Source organism: Salvia hispanica, chromosome 2, assembly GCF_029641045.1.
Source record: "Salvia hispanica isolate PSC_SH4W2 chromosome 2, Shi_PSC_v1, whole genome shotgun sequence".
Taxonomy (NCBI): Eukaryota; Viridiplantae; Streptophyta; class Magnoliopsida; order Lamiales; family Lamiaceae; genus Salvia; species Salvia hispanica.
In genome coordinates this window covers 44,067,930-44,087,389 of record NC_142693.1, presented here as the reverse complement: position 1 = coordinate 44,087,389, position 19,460 = coordinate 44,067,930, and the positions used below count along the sequence as shown (strand labels likewise).

Sequence of the window (19,460 nt, the reverse complement as noted above, 5' to 3'; positions counted from 1 at the left end):
TGGCGGCGGCGAGGACGGCGGCGACGACGACGAGGAGTAGAGAGTGGCGGGGCTCGTGTGTGGAGCCCATTTTTTAAAAAAAAAATCATGTATTTTTTTTTATCTATGTACGTTTTTTTTTAATGAAATGAATGAATTTTCCCGTATATTTCTCGTAAATTTAATTCCGTAATTTAATCGTAAATTTAATTCTGTAAATGTAGTTGTTTTGAATTATTTTTATTGCGGCTGGCCTAAGGCTAGCCTATTTGAGTAAAATGCTGATGTGGCAGGTGGATTTTTAGTGCTGCTGACGTGGCAGAGAGAGAGAGAGTGGCTGGCCTATTCTTATTGTGGATGCTCTAATGGCTAAAGCCCTTGACCTCTGCCTCAAAAATTTTGCGTATCTTGGTCGTCGCCTTCTCACTCTGACGCGAGCAGGCATTGTTAGATGTGTCTAGCCATGGAAAGAGGCATCACTAGGCAAGTAATCAGTAGGATAAGGTTGCTTGTTGTTGTCCCTGCTGAGTTAGGCTCACCCGTCGGCCCATAGTCTCTGTCCCCACTGTCCCCGCCCGGTAAGTAAGGATCGAAGATTGTTGTGGAGCTGCATTTGGATAAATAATTATACATAACACATGTCTTCTCTTAGATGGAGATAGTACAATATTGAGTGGCTTAATTACCTAGGTGTTGGTAGGACCATGGGGGCGGATGCAGGTGTCGTTGGGTCATGGAGACGTTATGGGGGTGCTGGTAGATGCTGGGAAACGACAACTACCATGACCTGAGGCGATCAATACGGGGTGTCATGAATGATGGTGTTATAATGTTGGAGCAGGGGATATGATCAATTGATAACTATCTTAAATTGATCACATAACTATGTCAACAACCTATGTAATTGATGTCAACACAAAGACATTTGTATGTCAACTAAATGTAGTTGACATATGTATGTCTTGTGTTGACATCTATAACATCGGTTATTGAGATAGTTATCAACCTAATAGGACCCTGATGGAGCAGAGTGAAGATTTATCTTACTTGGATCAGTGTTGGTGATCTGTGCTGCCCCTCCAAAGACACAGCTCGTGGGGACAGGATTCTTGTGGCAGTAGTCGTTGAAAGCATAGGAGGCGTGGTCGACCAAAGTGTTTGGATCCCAACACTCCCTGTTCGGTTGGAAGGCGGAGCAGTCAGTTCCACCGTAGCCACAAGCATAGTCCAGAGCTACTTGTAGAGCAGTCTGTGAGGCCGAGGGGTTGGCGATGCACCAAGCTCCTGAGGTGGTTGTGGGGTTAGGCGTCGTCGTTATGGGAGGCATCGGGGACGTTGGATTCACTATAGGTGTCATTTCACCACCGGTATGTTGTCTCTCTGCACCTTGTGATAGGTCTCTTTTGGTGGTTTCTCTGCAAAAATAGCTGATATGAAGAGAAGGAAAAATAGGAAAAACAACATTGTGGTCATAGATCCAAATGTGTCTTAAAAAGTGCATTTGAAGCAACAATTAAGGTGGCTGAATGAGAAGCTACCTCCATTAGCTTAATGGAGTTTATATAGATAAAGGGAGGAGAATCACAAATTTCTTGCAGTGAAGAGGGAATGTGATACTATCCTATATCATTGGATATTCCAATTATTTAGTTTCCTATTTATCCACAATATCTTTCCCATTTATATTAGGATATTTGTTTCTTATTTAATAAGTTAGGGTAGTAGTATTCTAGTATTATAAATAGGAGAGATTATATCATTGTATCGGAGAATCAATCAATGAATCAATGAAATACTTTTCCTAAACTTGTTTTGAGCAACAAGAATATTATCTTTCGTTCCAAATTGTTGTTCGTCGGAGAACGTCCGAAAATCAGCAATTTGTGGTCTATCTTTCGAGAATGTTGAAGGTTCTATCACCTTATCCCTCCGAGAAGTTAGTTAATCGGCCTCGTTACGGAGCATGTCCATAACATAATGTAAGAAAACTTAAAGAATGAGGCCGTGAAGAGGGAATGTAAGAAAACTTAAAGAATGAGGCATTGGTGTTGTGGGAAAATTTGATGCCTAAATAGGGAAGGAAATGTGCAGTTCTAATTTATTAATATGAATTAGTGTAATGATCATCACATTCTTGCTTTCTGTTTTTATTTTCTCATTTCATGTTACAAGTACATTCATTTCAGCTGAAAAAGAGATGATCAATAGTCTCTCTTTCCTCCTTGCAACGGGCAAACCTATCGGCGTTAATTCCACAGTGTTCGATCTTTGGTGTTAATTCTTCCATTGAGTAAGAACCACATATGCAATTGTGCTCGTGGTGGAGCGATGCTTTCATGAGAACATTCTAGCAAATTGCTCGGAGTCGGTTGGTTTTGGAGTTTCATTGGAATCTGACATGTTTGGTTGGTTATAAACATGTTTTTGTGTTGATTTTGGATGTTGGGTCAAGATTGGTCACCGAGACAGTAATAAAACTCTTCTGAGTCTCATCATGCTCTTGCTATGATACCATCTTAAATGATGCATTGGACATGATAGGAGAAGAAGAATGATGGCAAAGATAGTGAGTTAATTGATTGTGTATTGCTTGATACTCCCTCCGTCCGCGAATAGGAGTCCCGGTTCACTTTTACCATAAATGGTAATAGGGTCCCACCTTCCACTTGTTAGGATTGGTATACTGAAAAGCATATTTCGAGCATGTTGCACGGATAGAATTGCTTGTATACAATAAATTCTACAATCCACTTTTAACCCAAGGCGAAAAGAAGTAATTTTATCACATTGATGTTTGCTTGTGCATTTATAAGATGTTTCTCAAACATTTAAATGTATAAGAAGCAAATAAGTCTAATTCTTCTACATAGTAGACTGGTCGTGAACGACGTTCACAGAAGGTGACGCAGTCGGTTCTTTGTAGAAGAGAAATAGAATTTCACAACCTAGATAGGCTTTGGCTACCTATCGTGAAAGGTTGCAGTGTCACTCCGCATGTTTCCTTACCTTAGGAAATAAACGGCATAGGTGTGGTATAGCACTGAAGGATCTAACAGTGAGATAAGTCTTTCTTGCTATTTACTGAAAGACGAGGTCTCGGTGATTGTTATTTCTTAATCATTGTTGACATAACATTGAGCATACGATATTGATTATGCACTACTTTGATTTATCAAATGGTGCGGATTTTTTTTTGCTATCCAAGAATCCTGATATCTTGGGTAGTGGTGATCAATGTCTAGAGGTGCTAGTATTGTTATTGCAATGAATCGTGTGCTGGGTGAGTCCAGTTTGATAATATCCTCAAGAGGTGTTCGGAAAAGGTTTTATTATTCAGAAACCCGGCCGGTTGGAATTTATTCCAGAATAATAAATAAAGATTTTGAACTAGACAACTCTTGGAAAAAGATATTAATTAATTAAAGTCAAATAGCAGACTTAAATTGATTAATGGATATTTATATCTTTAACACGGGAAATAATAAATTAAAGAGGTAAAAGCCCGGATTACTCGTAATTTGGGATTGGACGGGCAGTCAATATTATTATACTATAGTGGATGATAATAATATTCTGTTTGGACTTGTATTAAATTGGGGCTCAATTTAATTAGTAAAAGTCCAACAGGTTTGGCCCAAGTCCAACCTCCATGGATCCCTAATCTGGCCCATCATAACTCAATATAAAAGGAGATTAGAAAGGAGATTTAATGTGATTTAACACATAAATTTTCGTGCCCCCCTCTGGGAGTGGACGAAAAGTCAGTTTTCTCAAAAACTGATATTCTGTCTTCTTTCTATTCAAGCCCTTTTCGATTCTGACAAGCTTTGTCCACCCAAAGGTCATTATCTGAGTTCGGGATACAGATTAGAAGATTTGTGGTCGAGTACGAAGATCTTCATGTGGAGAAGGAGCAAGCAATCGTCGATTCTTTGGAGAATCAGATCGGTAACCCTAATCCGTAGAATATCATGAATTAGGGTTTAATTCCTTAAAGCATGATTTATGTGCGTTCTTGTATGCATTTTTGATTGTTTAACATGTGGTTAATTGATCCCATAATCAGTCAAATAGATCTGGATGCATGATTTATTTGTTTATGCATGACTTCCGCTGTGCAAGGGGCACCAAACCCCAGCACCACTAACTCATTCCACTCATATTTAATTTAAAACTAATATATACAAGTGAGACTCTTATTCCACTAACTTTTTTTTCACTCACTTTTCATAATATTTCTTAAAATCTGTATCGCCCATGAATGAGACTTCTAATGGTGGACGGAGGGAGTAATATAGAGCCCTTTATATATATATATATATATATATATATATATAGGGTTTTGATCTATGAAGACTGGATTTAAATACAGAAACGCAGAACGCGGTCATACGTAGGGCATTTTTAGGTCATAGTTAGTTTATTTTTAGGTCATGCTAACAAAGCATGACCTAAAATGATCTTAACATGACATAAACTCAAATCTTATAATATGACCTAAAACTGTTTAATTATGACCTTCCGTATTTTTGGTTAATTATTGACCATTAGATCATCTAATCATAGGGCCAAGATTTGGGCTGCATTTTTAGATTTAAACACATACTTATTTTGATCATCTCCATATATATATATATATATATATATATATATATATATATGGGGTACAAAGGGAATATACACGAAATGAAATCAATCTAATTTCGGATAATTGATCTCTTATACACTTCCCTTCTTGTATGATGTTTTCCTTTTCTAACACTTAATTCTTATAAAATGCCGCCATTAAAATTTGAATTATATTCACATTTTGATTAATAAAAATTTAACAATTTTTTAAACAAAATTTGACAATTTGACAATGTGCACCTCGCAAATAAACAATGTGCAAAATACCTTACCAATCTACCAATAAATTTCTTATTTGGTTTATTACTATATTTGATAATAAATCTCGCATTCCTCTAACTTTATTTCACTCATATTTCATTATAGACAGTAGCAGATCCAAGATTTATCATCTGGGAGTATGAGTCATATAATAAATAATCACATAACACTAAAAAAAATAGAAAATAGCGGTTAAATAATATTTGAAATATTATTCAATTTTGAACTCGTGTATTTTAAAATAAAATAAACCAAAAACCATACATAACATCTAATTTATTTTTCTACGAGTCTTCATTCCTCAAAGCGATGGGCTATATCATCATCAGAGACTTATAGAAACATTTGTTTTTCAATGAAAGTCACCAAACAATCATTAAAAGGTTGATCACCATGTCTATTTCGCAACTTATTCTTCACAAACGTAATTCCAGAAAATACTCTCTCTACACTTACAGTAGCAACCGGAAGAATCAAAATCAACTTGATAAGCAAAAAGAAAAAAGGGTAAGCCACATCCCTCTTTGTTTCAATAAGCTTCATTGAAAGAGAACTGAAACCTTGTAAATTCAGAAAGCCATTTTTCTTTATAGATTTTAGTTAGGGTTTAATTTTTAATTTAAATTTTATCTCATAGGTTATATTCTGATTTATTTCCTTTGATGAATCTTCTTCAGTATTCATAGCTATCTTTTGGAAATTTTTGTAAAATACATTACTAATAAAATTATATAGTATATAATAATAGTAGTAAAAAAAATTGGGGTACCACAGTCCCCCCTTGTTTTGAATTCCCTCCGCCACTGATTATAGAACTAATAATATAAGGTCATGTTTGGTTGTCAGGATTATGTCTGGGAAAGTAATCTGATTCCTTAAATTTTAAATTCCTGTGTTTGTTTCAGTTTTTAATCAAACTGGGAAAATAATCAGAATCCGAGAATAAGGAAAGTTAGTACAATTTTCCAGGATTCTGAATCCTAGCTTTTTTTAGTTATTCTTTTTCCAAATTTTAGAATTCTTACATATATAATGCAATATAGTATAGTTATTATTATTATTATTATTATTATTTAGAATGTTTTAAAAATAATTTAAAATATAAATCATACTACCTAATTTTAGAAAATAAATAACTATGATTAAAATTATCATAATTATAACTTATTTTATAATAATTCATAATAATAATTAATAATTTATAAAAATAATTAAAATATAATTATATAATATAAATCGTATGATAAATAATTATTATTATTTTTATAAATTAATAATTAATCAATAAAGTTATAGTGTAACTTTCATTTATTAAATTTATCCACTTATAATATCCTTAAATATTATAATTATAATACTAATTATTATTATTATTATTATTATTATTATTATTATTATAATAAATGAGTATAATATTTCAAACTATAATTATATGTATTATTTTATATTATGATAGATAATCCATATTTAAACTATCCATTGTAATAATAAATATAATAATATAATTATTATTATTTTGTAATTAATAGTTTATTAAGAATTTTATATTATTATTCTTTTTTATAAATAAATAATAATAAGTATATTTTTAGTTTAATGTTTAAATTATATATAAATTTAAAATCTTGATATTTTCCAAATACGGGAAAGTAAAGTTACTAGGAATCATATTCCCGGGATTCATTTTTCCAGGAATCATTTTTCTTGCCCACTTTACTTTCCCGTCAACTAAACATGGCCTAAAAGTATGACTCATATTCCACTAATTTTTTTGTTACATTTTTTAAAACTCGTACCAGATCAAACTTGATCTTGTATTGATGGATGGAGAGAGTATTAATAAAATAAATATTGCGCCTTTGTGTGAAAAACAGAAACTCAGAATAAACGATCAGTTATTTTCAATCATCTATCTGTTATTTTATTTTAATCTCATCAGACTCTCGATCATAACCATGTCCCTTCTCGTGTAACATTCATCGATTACATGAATGGTTATCAATATTATCAATTCTGGTAATCCTGATTATATTTCAATGAATAATTTGATTCATTTCGAGATTATCAATTTTGGTAGGCAATGCAATTTTCCTTTCTCTCCTATTGATTGAGATTCAATGTATTCGCCTTTGTTGGTTGGCACACTTCTTTGTTGGTTGGCACACTTCATTGTTTGGGCCTCTTAATCTGCACTGGGCAATTTAATAAATTCGTTTGGGCCACCCCTATTCTATGTTAGGGTATGTGTTAATTTTAATTGACCCTTTAGTGTATTGACCTCTATAATTATTTGTAATTATAATTAATATTTTTATTATAAGCTATTATATTTCAAATGAGCTGGATTTTTGGTAATGTATGTATTTAGTATTTGTAGTTTAAAATGACTAAATTATGTCTTCATGAAGTTGTTTTATTCATAATATGGTGTAATATTATTTAGAAAAAAAAATTCAAAATTTTGATTTAAGTATATGACATTTTTTTTCTTATTTAATATTTTTTATATTTAGGGGATATTTTTTAAAGTCTTATAATTGAACTTTTATATAATTTATTTATAGTTAATAAGAATAAAATGTTTTGTATATATATAAAATAGAAGAATTCGTTGAATTATTTTTTGTTAAATTCAATTGTACTAAATATATATATATTTTTTTAAATAAATTACTAATAAGTAGTCATTTCTAAAACCTTAGAAGAATAAGTGTAACGAGACGTCACTTAATTTATAAAACCTTATAAGAATTATTCGCACTTTTCATTTTAGGCCGTAAATTTGAGATTGATTTTTTAGCGTAGTTAAATTAGAATTTTAAGTGTAATGAGACATCACTTAATAAACGATCTCCTAACTTAATCTAACATAATAATTAAATGCATTAATTCTAACTTAAATTATAAATAGTGTAAGGAGTTTGTGACGAGACGAAAAGCAACAGTGCAAGTAACATGAGACGGAGGGAGTACTTGGTAAGTTTTAATACTCCAGTGATATAAAAGGACATGTGAAACAAAAATCAATTTTGGATTTTAAAAATCGATAGCTAGGTAGGCTTTATTGCTTGCAGACAAATAGGACTTCGAATTATAGAATGAATAAGCCATGTAAATTGACGAGCAATAATAAATTACTTAGAGTTTTACTCGGTACTTAATACATTAAATTCAAGAATCTACTAATGGAATTACTCCATGTGATCCTGATTAATAGGATTGTTAAACACTTGGATGAATTATTTGCTTTAGTTGAGACTTGGATGAAATTTATATTTGTAGTAAGTTTTAATTGAACTTTTCTATTTGCATTTGTTGAACACTTGGATGAAATTTTTAATCTTGATAACAATAATCTGTGTTTGTATCTATACTTAATAAGAATAATATAGTCTGTATATATACTTTATAGAAATGGGCCGATTTTGGGCCGTGTCGAGTCGGTTCTTGGCCGGGTTATAGGGCACGACTAAATTTATTTCATATACAAATATAAATGGTAACTGTTGATGTTAACACAAACATCAGGTAGTATAGCTCATACTCAGAAAAAGCAATGTCAATAGAAAGGCTTTCATTTTTCAAGGTTCTTGCCACCTTGGATTTCACAAAGCAGCTGTTACGTCATTATCTTAATTAAGCATATATATATATATATATATATATATATATATATATATATATATATATATATATATATATATATATATGGGTGCGCTAAAATGACAACACTCTTAAAATGACACTATGACACCACGCTAGACTGCAATATTATATATGCTAGACTGCAATAGTATAAACGCTAGACTGCAATCTATAGATTGCAGTCTAGCGTATTGGATATTGCAGTTGGGAAAAATTGCAGTCTAGTGTATTGGATATTGCAGTCCGTGAAAATTTACCCTTGAGCAATTTTTATGATTGCCACATGGCAGCTTATTATTCGTCCACATGTACAAATGATTGGCTAGGAATGGTGGTATGGTGTTACTTTAGGAGGTGTTGTCATTTTAACACAATCCTATATATATATATATATATATATATATAGGGGTGCACTAGGGTGCCACCATAGTTAAAATAACATCATACCACCAATATAGTCCGTTAGATCTCATCCATGGACGCCTAGGATTAAGTTTCGTGAAAAAACACGGGTTTGCAGTCTACTGTATTAGATATTGCAGTCGTGGTAAACTGCAATATTGTTGTGGTAAGACTGCAATATTCAATGAACAGCACTGCAATCTGGTAACATAAAATTAGAAATTTCCTATTTTATCCCTCCGTGTTTTTACACGTGGCAGCATGACAAGCACACGATTTTCAGATCCAATGGCCTAAAATGGTGGTATGGTGTTACAATAAAGAGGGTTGCCATCTTAGTACATCCCTATATATATATATATATATATATAATATATATAGGGAGATGATCAAAACAAGTATGTGTTTAAATCCAGAAATGCAGCCCAAATCTTGGCCCTAGGATTAGATGATCTAATGGTCAATAATTAACCCAAAACACGGAAGGTCATAATTAAGTAGTTTTAGGTCATATTATAAGATTTGGGTTTATGTCATGTTAAGATCATTTTAGGTCATGCTTTGTTAGCATGACCTAAAAATAAACTAACTATGACCTAAAAATGTCTTACGTATGACCGTGTTCTGCATTCCTATATTTAAATCTGGTCTTCATAGATCAAAACCATATATATATATATATATATATATATATATATATAGGTTTGTGTTAAAATGACAACCCCTCTTAAAATGACAACGTGACAACGCTTATACAGCAATATTATAAACGTTACACAGCAATATCCAACACGTTAGACAGCAATTTATAGATTGCTGTCTAACGTGTTGGATATTGCTGTTCAAGAAAAATTGCTGTTTAAAGGCCAGCATATTGCTGTCCGTCTTTTTTGGCCTTTTTTTTTTTTGCCACGTGTCAGCTTATTATTCGTCCACGTGTACAAATGATTGGCTAGGAATGGTGGTATGGTGTTATTTTAAGGGGTGGTGGCACCCTAACATGCCCCTATATATATATATATATATAGGGGTGTGTTAGGGTCCTTACAGCATCTTAGTGTAAAACACAGCACTAATCACAGCCTTTGGATCATTAGATTGGATGGTTGTGATTAGTTACATTATCATACTAAAAATCTACATTATTAGCCGAGTTACATTATTAGATTAGAAATGTACATTGTAAGACTAAAACTGTACATTATTAAACTAAAATGCTACATTATTATCCGAGCTACATTATTAGTCTAAAATTTTACATCATTAGATGACACGTGGCATTAATCTAACCGTTAGATCATAAGATCCAATGGACTGCAAGTGTTTTGAGTTTTACTTATACTTAGCGTTCTGACCTGAATACATCCCTATATATATATATATATATATAGACACACACACATACTGATCGATCAATTGCTAATTTGGATGAGAAATGGTTTAGATGCAGTGATTGCAGCGATTTATCAAATTGCTAACTTGATAAATCTCTCCGTTATAGTGGATCGATAGATTGATATATCTAGAAGTAAAAGTATGTTTTTTGAAATGCTAATAATCATATTTATACAATATTTCAATAGTTTTTATTCTTGAATCGCAAAAAATTCAACAATATTATATTTTTAAAAAATATATATAATTTTTTTTTTCTGTAGTGAAAAACAGAAACTCAGAATAAACGATTAATTATTTTCAATCATTTATCTGTTATTTTATTTTAATCTCATCAAACTCTCGATCATAACTACGTCCCTTCTCGTGTAACATTCATCGATTACATGAATGGTTATCAATATTATCAATCCTGATTATAGTTCAATGAATAATTTGATTCATTTCGAGATTATCAATTTTGGTAGGCAATGCAATTTTCCTTTCTCTCCTATTGATTGAGATTCAATGTATTCGCCTTTGTTGGTTGACACACTTCTTTTATTATACTACTATTATTATATTATTGGGACTATCCAATCCTATATTTAACCAACTCATCTAGGGGTGCTTAAACGGTTCTCCGGTTCTCGATTAACCGGAATCAGAACTGGAATCGGCCGGTTAATTGAAGAACTGGAACTGGAACCGAAAAAATCGGTTCCGGTTTCGATACCGATTCTAACTTTTTGAATAAAACTGGTTCCAGTTCGAAATCGGAACCGACCGGTTCCTAACTGGGAACCGAATTATAATTCAATATACTTAAAAATCTAATTTAATTGTATTAATTTTGAATTACAGTAAAATCATTTGAAACATTAAGTGATTTTTAGATTAACAATGTTAGATATGCGAGCTCTGTTTTCTGAAGTATTTAAAATGTTTAAACTGTGATACTTTGAATCTACTATTATTTCCTCAATCCATTTTCTATGAACTAACTAACTATAACAAGTAGGACATCATAAGTTTATTTTTAATTTCCAAAAGAACTTATACAAATACAATATCATTTCATATGAAATACAATATCATTCATATGATAGAAATTTAACTTTATAAAAAATTTATGTAACAATTCATTTAACATACGATTTTAATCTGTTTGTGAATAATTTATTACTGTTTCGTTATAAACCATAAAGTCACAACACGATCAATTAGTATTGGAAATTCCATTGAATATTTGTTTAGCCAAAAAAGAGAAAATGGAATTCAATTCTAAAACTCATTTTTAAAAAATTTTGCTAAAGTTTAGAACTCCTATTTTTTTATAAAAAAATTACTCTAACATAAACTAGTCCGACCGACCTACTACACTTGGCATCACCTTATTCATATATAAATATTATTGTATTGTTGGTTTGTATTTTTTGTGTATTTATTTGAATTTTTAGGTATTATTTTTTAAATTTCTAGATGTTGGATTATTACTTTTTTAGTATTGAACTATTTAAAATTATAAATAGATTCGGATTATAATTACACATCGGTTCCGGTTCGGAACCGGAATCGACCGGTTCTTAACCGGCCGGTTCCAAACCAAAACTGATCGGTTCCGGTTCCGGTTCCGATCCTAAAATTTATGAAAATTTGAAACCGGTTAATCGGTTAATCGGTCCAGTTAAAACCGAAACCGGCCGAATAAGCAGGCATAAACTCATCACATTAATAAGTAGATCATCGAGAGTGCACTGGAACTAAATTATGTTTTAAATTTATGTATAATAATGTTTTTAGGCATAAAATATTACTACTACTTACTATAAATCAAATACTTCATTTTTGCACATAACAAGTCTACGAAATAAAACAGGTAAGCCACACATGCAAATAACACGTCCAATGTGTTTGTCGCCAACTCGACAATAACATATAAATTCGTGTCGATATCTATTGTGCCACACCGGTGGTGATTCAATATTTTTAATTTGAATACACGAAAGTAATATAGTACAGAGATAATAGTAAAATTATTATATTTTGAAATACTATTGTATAATTATAAAGCTTTATAATTTAAAATAAAAAAAATAATACTGATATTTTATTATTTTTCAACAAATTTTATTTTTTACTGAAGAAATGTGCAAACATTTCTTTCTCAATGAAACAATCAGTCTTGCAACTTATTCTTCACAACAAATATTATTTCAGTATGTTGTTTTTACATTTGAAGTAGAAGAAAAAGAGTCAAAAGTCAATTTGATAAACATAAAAATGAGAGGATAAACCATGCAAACTTTGTACGAATAATTAAATTTGTCGTACCTCAAAATTTTCAGAACAAAATTATAAGAATTAGTATAAACTATAATTAAATGAGCTTTTCTTTTGAAATAATTCAAATAATAACCACACCTTATATGCTAATTATGAACCAATCTAGGTAGTAGTATGATTTTGAAATTTTGCTACAGAAAATCTGCCATGTAACAGCATATTTTTTCAAAAATAAAATTAGGGTAATTATGTCGTTTTCCCAATCGATTTAAACATATTTTTTATTAGAATTTGTTTTGAAAAAAATTCTCTCTCCTAAAAGACCTTCAAAAATTCAATTTTACAACATGTTTGGTTTAAATTATTTTTCGCGTACCATATAGTATCAAATAAAGATAATTTTTGTAACATCCATGTCCTAATATATATATGTCATTTTGTATAATCACACTTTTTATTGTATTTGCATTATATACAATATATATAAATAAGAAATAAGTATTTAGAAAATTATATAATTATCCAAATCATTAATTATAATAATTTAACTTATTATGATAAATTAGTTAACGTAATATGTATGTGTTTATGCATGATTTGTGTTTATAGACATTAGGTGTGCAATAGATATAAATAGTATTATATAAATGTGATGAGAAAGTTTATATGTATGTATATTATATAAAAATGAACGTAAGGAATTGAATGTAGTAGTATTTTATAAAATTAGAAAATTTAAGTGATAGGCTTAGTAAGAAGAAACGTGTCGCCCATATACCATTTTATGACTAAGGTGTCAAAAAAAAGAAAAGCTTGGGTATTGAACCCTTCACATTGAGTCGGTCCTTTCGTTCTTTTCTGAAAAAAAGAGAACCTATTCATATTTTTTGGGGGGGTTCTCTATTCTTATTTTTAGAGAGGGGAACAGAAGAAAAAACTGATAGTGCTCAATAGAAATAAATATTGATAAGATTGGAGGAGAAGACAAGTAAATATTAAGGGGGAGAAAGAAGGATTAAAGGTAGTAGAACGAGGGAGATGAATCAAGCAGATGGTTAGATTATTTATTGAAATAAGGTGTGTATACATCACTCTTATAATTTTACATGTGGTATATTTATTGAAATAAGGTGTGTATACATCACTCTTATAATTTTACATGTGGTATATGCTTCTTTGCTATATGTTTTATTAAAGTGAATAATTAGATGGTGATAATTGGACTAAATGATGTACATATGATATAGTTATGTGTTATGCAATATCATCAATTGTGTAATATTATAGGAATACGCAAGTGATGCAATTGATAGGTTTTGCTTATTATTTTTGGATTTATTTAAATAATTGGATTAAGGAGGATCTGTGACAGTCTTGCCCTGGATCTGATATACAATATCAATGGACCTACGGGTCATATATACAATGGCAATGGACCTACGGGTCATATATACAATGGCAATGAGACCTACGGGTCATATATATATGTATACAATGACAATGAGACCTTCGGGTCATATGTATATGCACAAAGGCAATGGGACCTTCGGGTCATATACAATGGAAATCCCGGGCAGATACCAGGCTTGATTTGTCACAGAATAATAAATTGAGCAGAGAGGCATATGCATATGGATCTGGAATTATTTATGATATTTGATGTTTATTTATATGTGCGGATTTTGAATATTTGTAAATAAGTCTAATAAATGACTGATTTTGTAATTATAGTGTTCGGTTGGTGAAATGATTAATATGTGAATTCTTTACTTTAATTTGTATGTTTATTATAAATATATATGTCAGAGAGGGGTTGGGGTGTGACAATTTTATAAAGATTCTAACGAAATCCTAACTACATGTTTACTAAATATTTTTACTATTAAACAATCAATGTTTTTTGTACGTATATATGCAATCTGTATATGTACTATAGAAGGGAAGTGATCAATTGCTAACTCATCATTTAATTGCTAACTACAACTAATTTAAGGCCATAGGATTTTAGAAAACGTTTGGTCTACAATTTGTCACGTGTAATTTTCGTTTTTATTAATAAAATAAAAAAAGATAAAAAAAAAACTTCAAATTAGGATTTTGGATGAAAATGTCAATATAGTGTTTTGAAAATATCAACATAATGCTTTGAGAATGTCAATACAATGTTGTAAGAATGTTAACCCATTGCTTTTATTGACATTCTACATGTTTTATATTGCTATATTTTATATAGTATGTTGACATTTCTGCTTGTACGAAAAAATTAAAAAAATTTGAAATTTTCTTCAAATTTTGACGTCGGAACATATGTATGTAGGATATCCTTGGAATCCTTATGAAATTATCTTTATTTTGATATATGTTATATGAATTTAAAGTTTTGAGATTTCTTTTAAAAGTTAGTTATAACTAAACATGTAGTTATTTGACTTTATATTCATATTTTTTTTAATTAATCATATGGCCTTATTGACGTTTTCCGTTGATTGTATTGACATTTAGGGATTAATGATCTAAGCCCTTAATTTGAATATCTAATGGCTATTATTTAGTTGTAGTTAGCAATTAAGTTATGAGTTAGCAATATAACACTCCCCAAGTCTAAGTATTACAAATATTAGTATAAAATCAATTTGTATAAAAGAATTAATATTATTAGTTATTAATACATAGTACTTCCCCCGTCCCACAAAAGTATACGCTATTTCATTTTTAGTTCGTCCCACAAGATTATGAACTTTCTAATTTTGGAAACTATGTTCTCTCTATTGAAATGAGACTCATTCTCTACTAACAATACCTAATTTTTTTTTTTTATCTCTCTTACTTTATCAATTGTGCATTACAATTTGTGCCCAACCAAAAGTGCATACTCTAGGACGGAAGGAGTAGTATTTACCAACGATAATATGTAAATATAAAAAGTACAATATTTGTATGTTATGTTAAGCCGACGATGCCCAAAAACATGAATGATCTTATAATAAGTTGAAATTCGCATGATGTTTGTCAGAAACAGACTAGGGGGTTAATATCATCACCTTTGGCCATGATGTACGGTAGATTTTCGCTATCAAAGATCGTATAAAGAGCAAATTTATCGTTTTATTGTTTTTTTTGGTTATTTTAATTTATCGTTTTATTGTTTGATTGAGATTGTAATATATGATGATGGAGTTTCTAATAATTTTATTGAGTTTTTAATATATATATATATATATATATATACTGATTGAAAAACTAGCACAATCCATCAAAGGTTATGATTTCTGCATGTTTTTCGGGAAAAAGTTTGAATTTGAATCCTTGACTATAAAGAATGATCACTTTTCTTTCACGTCGTGGAGTAACAATTAGCAACCATGAAAAATATGTCGAAAATATATAAACTAATTTTGTCTTGATACATGAATCCATTTTGCACTTGATTTATCGCATGAAAAGTATATGATATGTCGTTACAATGCGAGAAAAAGGACAATATCATCATTATTTATAAAGAAAAGGTTCCAAGTACTACTATACTAGATAAACTTTATTAAATATAATATATTGACCTATAAAATTAAGGTCCACTAGAATAAGCCATTGGGTGTATATCATTGATTTCCCTAAAGCATAATTATTAAAGAAGACAAGCGTACACCAATCAAATAAAACAATAGACCTAACTTTGGAGTTTGAAGTTTACAAAACTTGCAAAATTAATGGTATGACATGTGCTCCATATATAGAGAGAGATATATTGCTTACTTTCAACACCACATTTTCTCATGCACTTGCTTCTCCTTTAGCCCCACTCTCCACCTCTTTTTTCCAACAAGAATATACAGTTATATGCATCATTGAATTTGTGTAAGATCTTGTTTATTTGCAAAGAAATGGAAAGATATGAAATTGTGAAAGATATAGGGTCTGGAAATTTTGGTGTAGCAAAGCTTGTTCGAGATAAATGGAGTGGTGAATTGTATGCTATCAAGTACATTGAGAGAGGGAAAAAGGTGAATAAGCATCTCTATACCTTCTCTTGTTCATATATATTGAAATGATCTTCTCTTTCCTCTCGTTTGGGTGTGCTGTGTGGGTGTGTGTTTTACAGGGACCTCTTTGTTTTGGTTTCCTTATGTGGTGTTTAGCTTCTGTTTTTGCTTGTCTTTGTTAGTTTGGTTTGTTGCGGGACTTTTCTGATGTACTCTTGGCTCACCACTATTTGGCTTGAGCATTTTAGCTTATAAAAAAAAAAATAGGCTTGATGTGTGTGTTTTTTTCATTTGTGGAGATTGATGAGCATGTGCAAAGGGAGATCATGAACCACAGATCCTTAAAGCATCCAAATATCATTAGATTCAAAGAGGTAAGTAAATAAATTAGGATTTGTTTCTTTTCATATGTTGTAGTAGTTGATTTTTTTGGCGGCAGGTGTTTCTCACACCAACTCACCTAGCCATTGTGATGGAATATGCTGCCGGAGGCGAACTTTTCGACCGGATTTGTACCGCCGGCAGATTTAGTGAAGATGAGGTTCGTTTCTAACTCTTCTATTTCCTCAAATTTTTACAATATCATCTTACACATATATTCTTGCTTTGGCGCTTGGGGGTGTTTTGTTTTTTTGTTTTGTAGCAGATTTTTTATAGTTGCTTTATTGAACCATAGCTCTACTATCCTCGATAGTTTGAACATTTTGCTTCTTAATAAAAAAAAATCTTACACATATATATGAATGTTTTAGGCACGCTTCTTTTTTCAACAGCTCATATCCGGAGTTAGTTACTGTCATTCCATGGTAACTATATATTATAAACCAATTTATTTTGATTATATACATGATGTGATGATCAAGAATTAATTCGTTATATTTTGATAAAATGCAGCAAATTTGCCATAGAGATCTAAAACTGGAGAACACATTGTTGGATGATAGTCCATCTCCGCGCCTCAAAATATGCGATTTCGGATATTCTAAGGTAGGGACGATTATTTTCTTGCATTCGAAACCCGAGCCTTTAATCAACTCTGGATTTCTCGCAGTCGTCGGTTTTCCATTCTCAACCCAAATCGACTGTTGGGACACCTGCGTACATCGCGCCTGAGGTCCTATCGAGAAAAGAGTACGATGGCAAGGTAGCAATAAAACTACGTCGTTTATTTGTTATGCCCCCACACCAGTCCATTTATATCTATATCTAATCTTTAGTGAATTAATAATGAAATACTATATTTTTGGCCCCTTAAGATTGCAGATGTTTGGTCATGTGGGGTTACACTCTATGTAATGTTAGTTGGTGCTTATCCATTTGAGGATTCCGATGATCCAAGAAATTTCAAGAAAACAATCAATGTGAGATTATCAAACCAAAATTATTAACATTAATTTGTTGACTATACAAAAACTACCTATTGTATTTTATTTAAAACCAAAAATATTATTGACAGAGAATATTGAGTGTTCACTATTCGATTCCTGACTATGTGAGAGTCTCAAAAGATTGCAAACATCTACTATCAAGAATTTTTGTGGCCGACCCTAGCAAGGTGTGAATTTCTAACTTAATTCATAATTACAATTATATAAAATGCATTAGTCAATTATGTTGGCTTGTGGTGATAATAGAGGATAACCATTTCGGAGATGAAGAAGAATCCATGGTTTGTTAAGAACCTAGCCATAGAATTCATGGAGGGCGAGGCGGCTAGCGTGCAACACAATATTGGTGAAGACGAAGACGACTATGCTTCTCAAACTATGGACGAAACGTTGGCTATAATCCAAGAAGCTAGGACAATCACAGCCCGACCAACAAAAATATTCGATGATCCTTTCGTGGGAGGGAGCTTGGATCTCAATGAAATCGACACTGATGAAGATGTCGATGACATTGACACAAGTGGCGATTTTGTTTGTGCAATGTGACTTCCAATTTTCAATCATCCAAAAATTGTAGTATTTGTGTAGCCTTCTTCTATTTTGTAAAAGAAATCTTGTGAATATATTTGAGTATGTACTGTGCAATATTGAATGTCATTATGAGAAATGAAAGAAGAAGAAAAGGGTTTTGATTTCAACAAGCCAAATACAATTTTTTTTTTAAAGAAATACTTTCATTTTCTACTCTTGATGTTGAACATCTTACCTACTTTTTAGATCTTTTATTATCAAACTAAAAATATTTAGTTTTTCATATATCAAATTGATCTCAAAAACCTTGTCTCCATGTTCCTGATTTTACTTCTATTCATAAAGTAAGAACTAAGAACTAAGAACACATCAAGTACCTAGAAAGCACATGAATTTTTCAATTGAAGTTTGAAAACGGCTACATACTTAATTGGATCTCGATCCATGATATGGCTGGGTCATTAAGAAAGTGAATGATAAGGAAAGTTAACTCAAGAAAAAAAAAAGTTTTTGGATTTTACGTGCGTTTATTTTGCAAGTTATACTCCATCCGTCCCAGATTAAGAGTCACTTTTTGTCATAAAAGTTCGTCCCAGTTTAAGAGTCACTTTTAGAATTTTCCATATTTGGCCATACAATTTTACCCCATTCTTTATCAAAATTACATAAAAATGTCATTATCTATATTAAAATAAATCAAAACAAAAATGAAAAGTCAAAAGGGACCCACCTTCAACCAACTCCATCATCTCATTTCATTTATTACACACTTCAACTCTTTCTTAAAACCCGAGCCATAACAATAAGTGACTCCAAATGTGGGACGGAGTAATATTTATGGACCCTCAAAACTACCTTAGACCGAGCTCTTTTCATGTCATAATACTCCAAAAATAATTACTCCTATCTTGACTTGTCATATCTATTATCATATCTTGACTTGTCATCTATAATCCAAAGTAAACGTTTATCTGGTTCGATATAA

The 19,460-nt window shown here is 31.2% G+C and overlaps 1 protein-coding gene and 1 pseudogene across 4 annotated transcripts; one reads left to right on the top strand and one right to left on the bottom strand.

Moving 5' to 3' along the window:
- Window positions 1-426: 426 nt before the first annotated feature.
- On the bottom strand, window positions 427-1,452 carry LOC125195835 (uncharacterized; annotated as a pseudogene).
- Window positions 1,453-13,427: 11,975 nt separating this feature from the next.
- LOC125201639 (serine/threonine-protein kinase SAPK2-like) lies at window positions 13,428-18,577 on the top strand. 4 transcript variants are annotated; one of them, XM_048099832.2, is made up of 10 exons: window positions 13,428-13,653; window positions 16,489-16,577; window positions 16,856-16,930; window positions 16,996-17,097; window positions 17,309-17,362; window positions 17,451-17,543; window positions 17,608-17,700; window positions 17,813-17,917; window positions 18,013-18,111; window positions 18,191-18,577. In XM_048099832.2, exons 3-10 carry the CDS (start codon window positions 16,883-16,885, stop codon window positions 18,488-18,490), a joined length of 894 nt encoding a protein of 297 aa, XP_047955789.1. In that variant the 5' UTR covers window positions 13,428-13,653; window positions 16,489-16,577; window positions 16,856-16,882; the 3' UTR covers window positions 18,491-18,577. The 4 variants fall into 4 exon arrangements, with proteins under 4 accessions (XP_047955789.1, XP_047955790.1, XP_088921855.1 ...); XM_089065729.1 differs by lacking the exon at window positions 13,428-13,653 and adding an exon at window positions 13,690-13,706; XM_048099833.2 differs by lacking the exon at window positions 16,489-16,577.
- The last annotated feature ends 883 nt before the right edge of the window (window positions 18,578-19,460 follow it).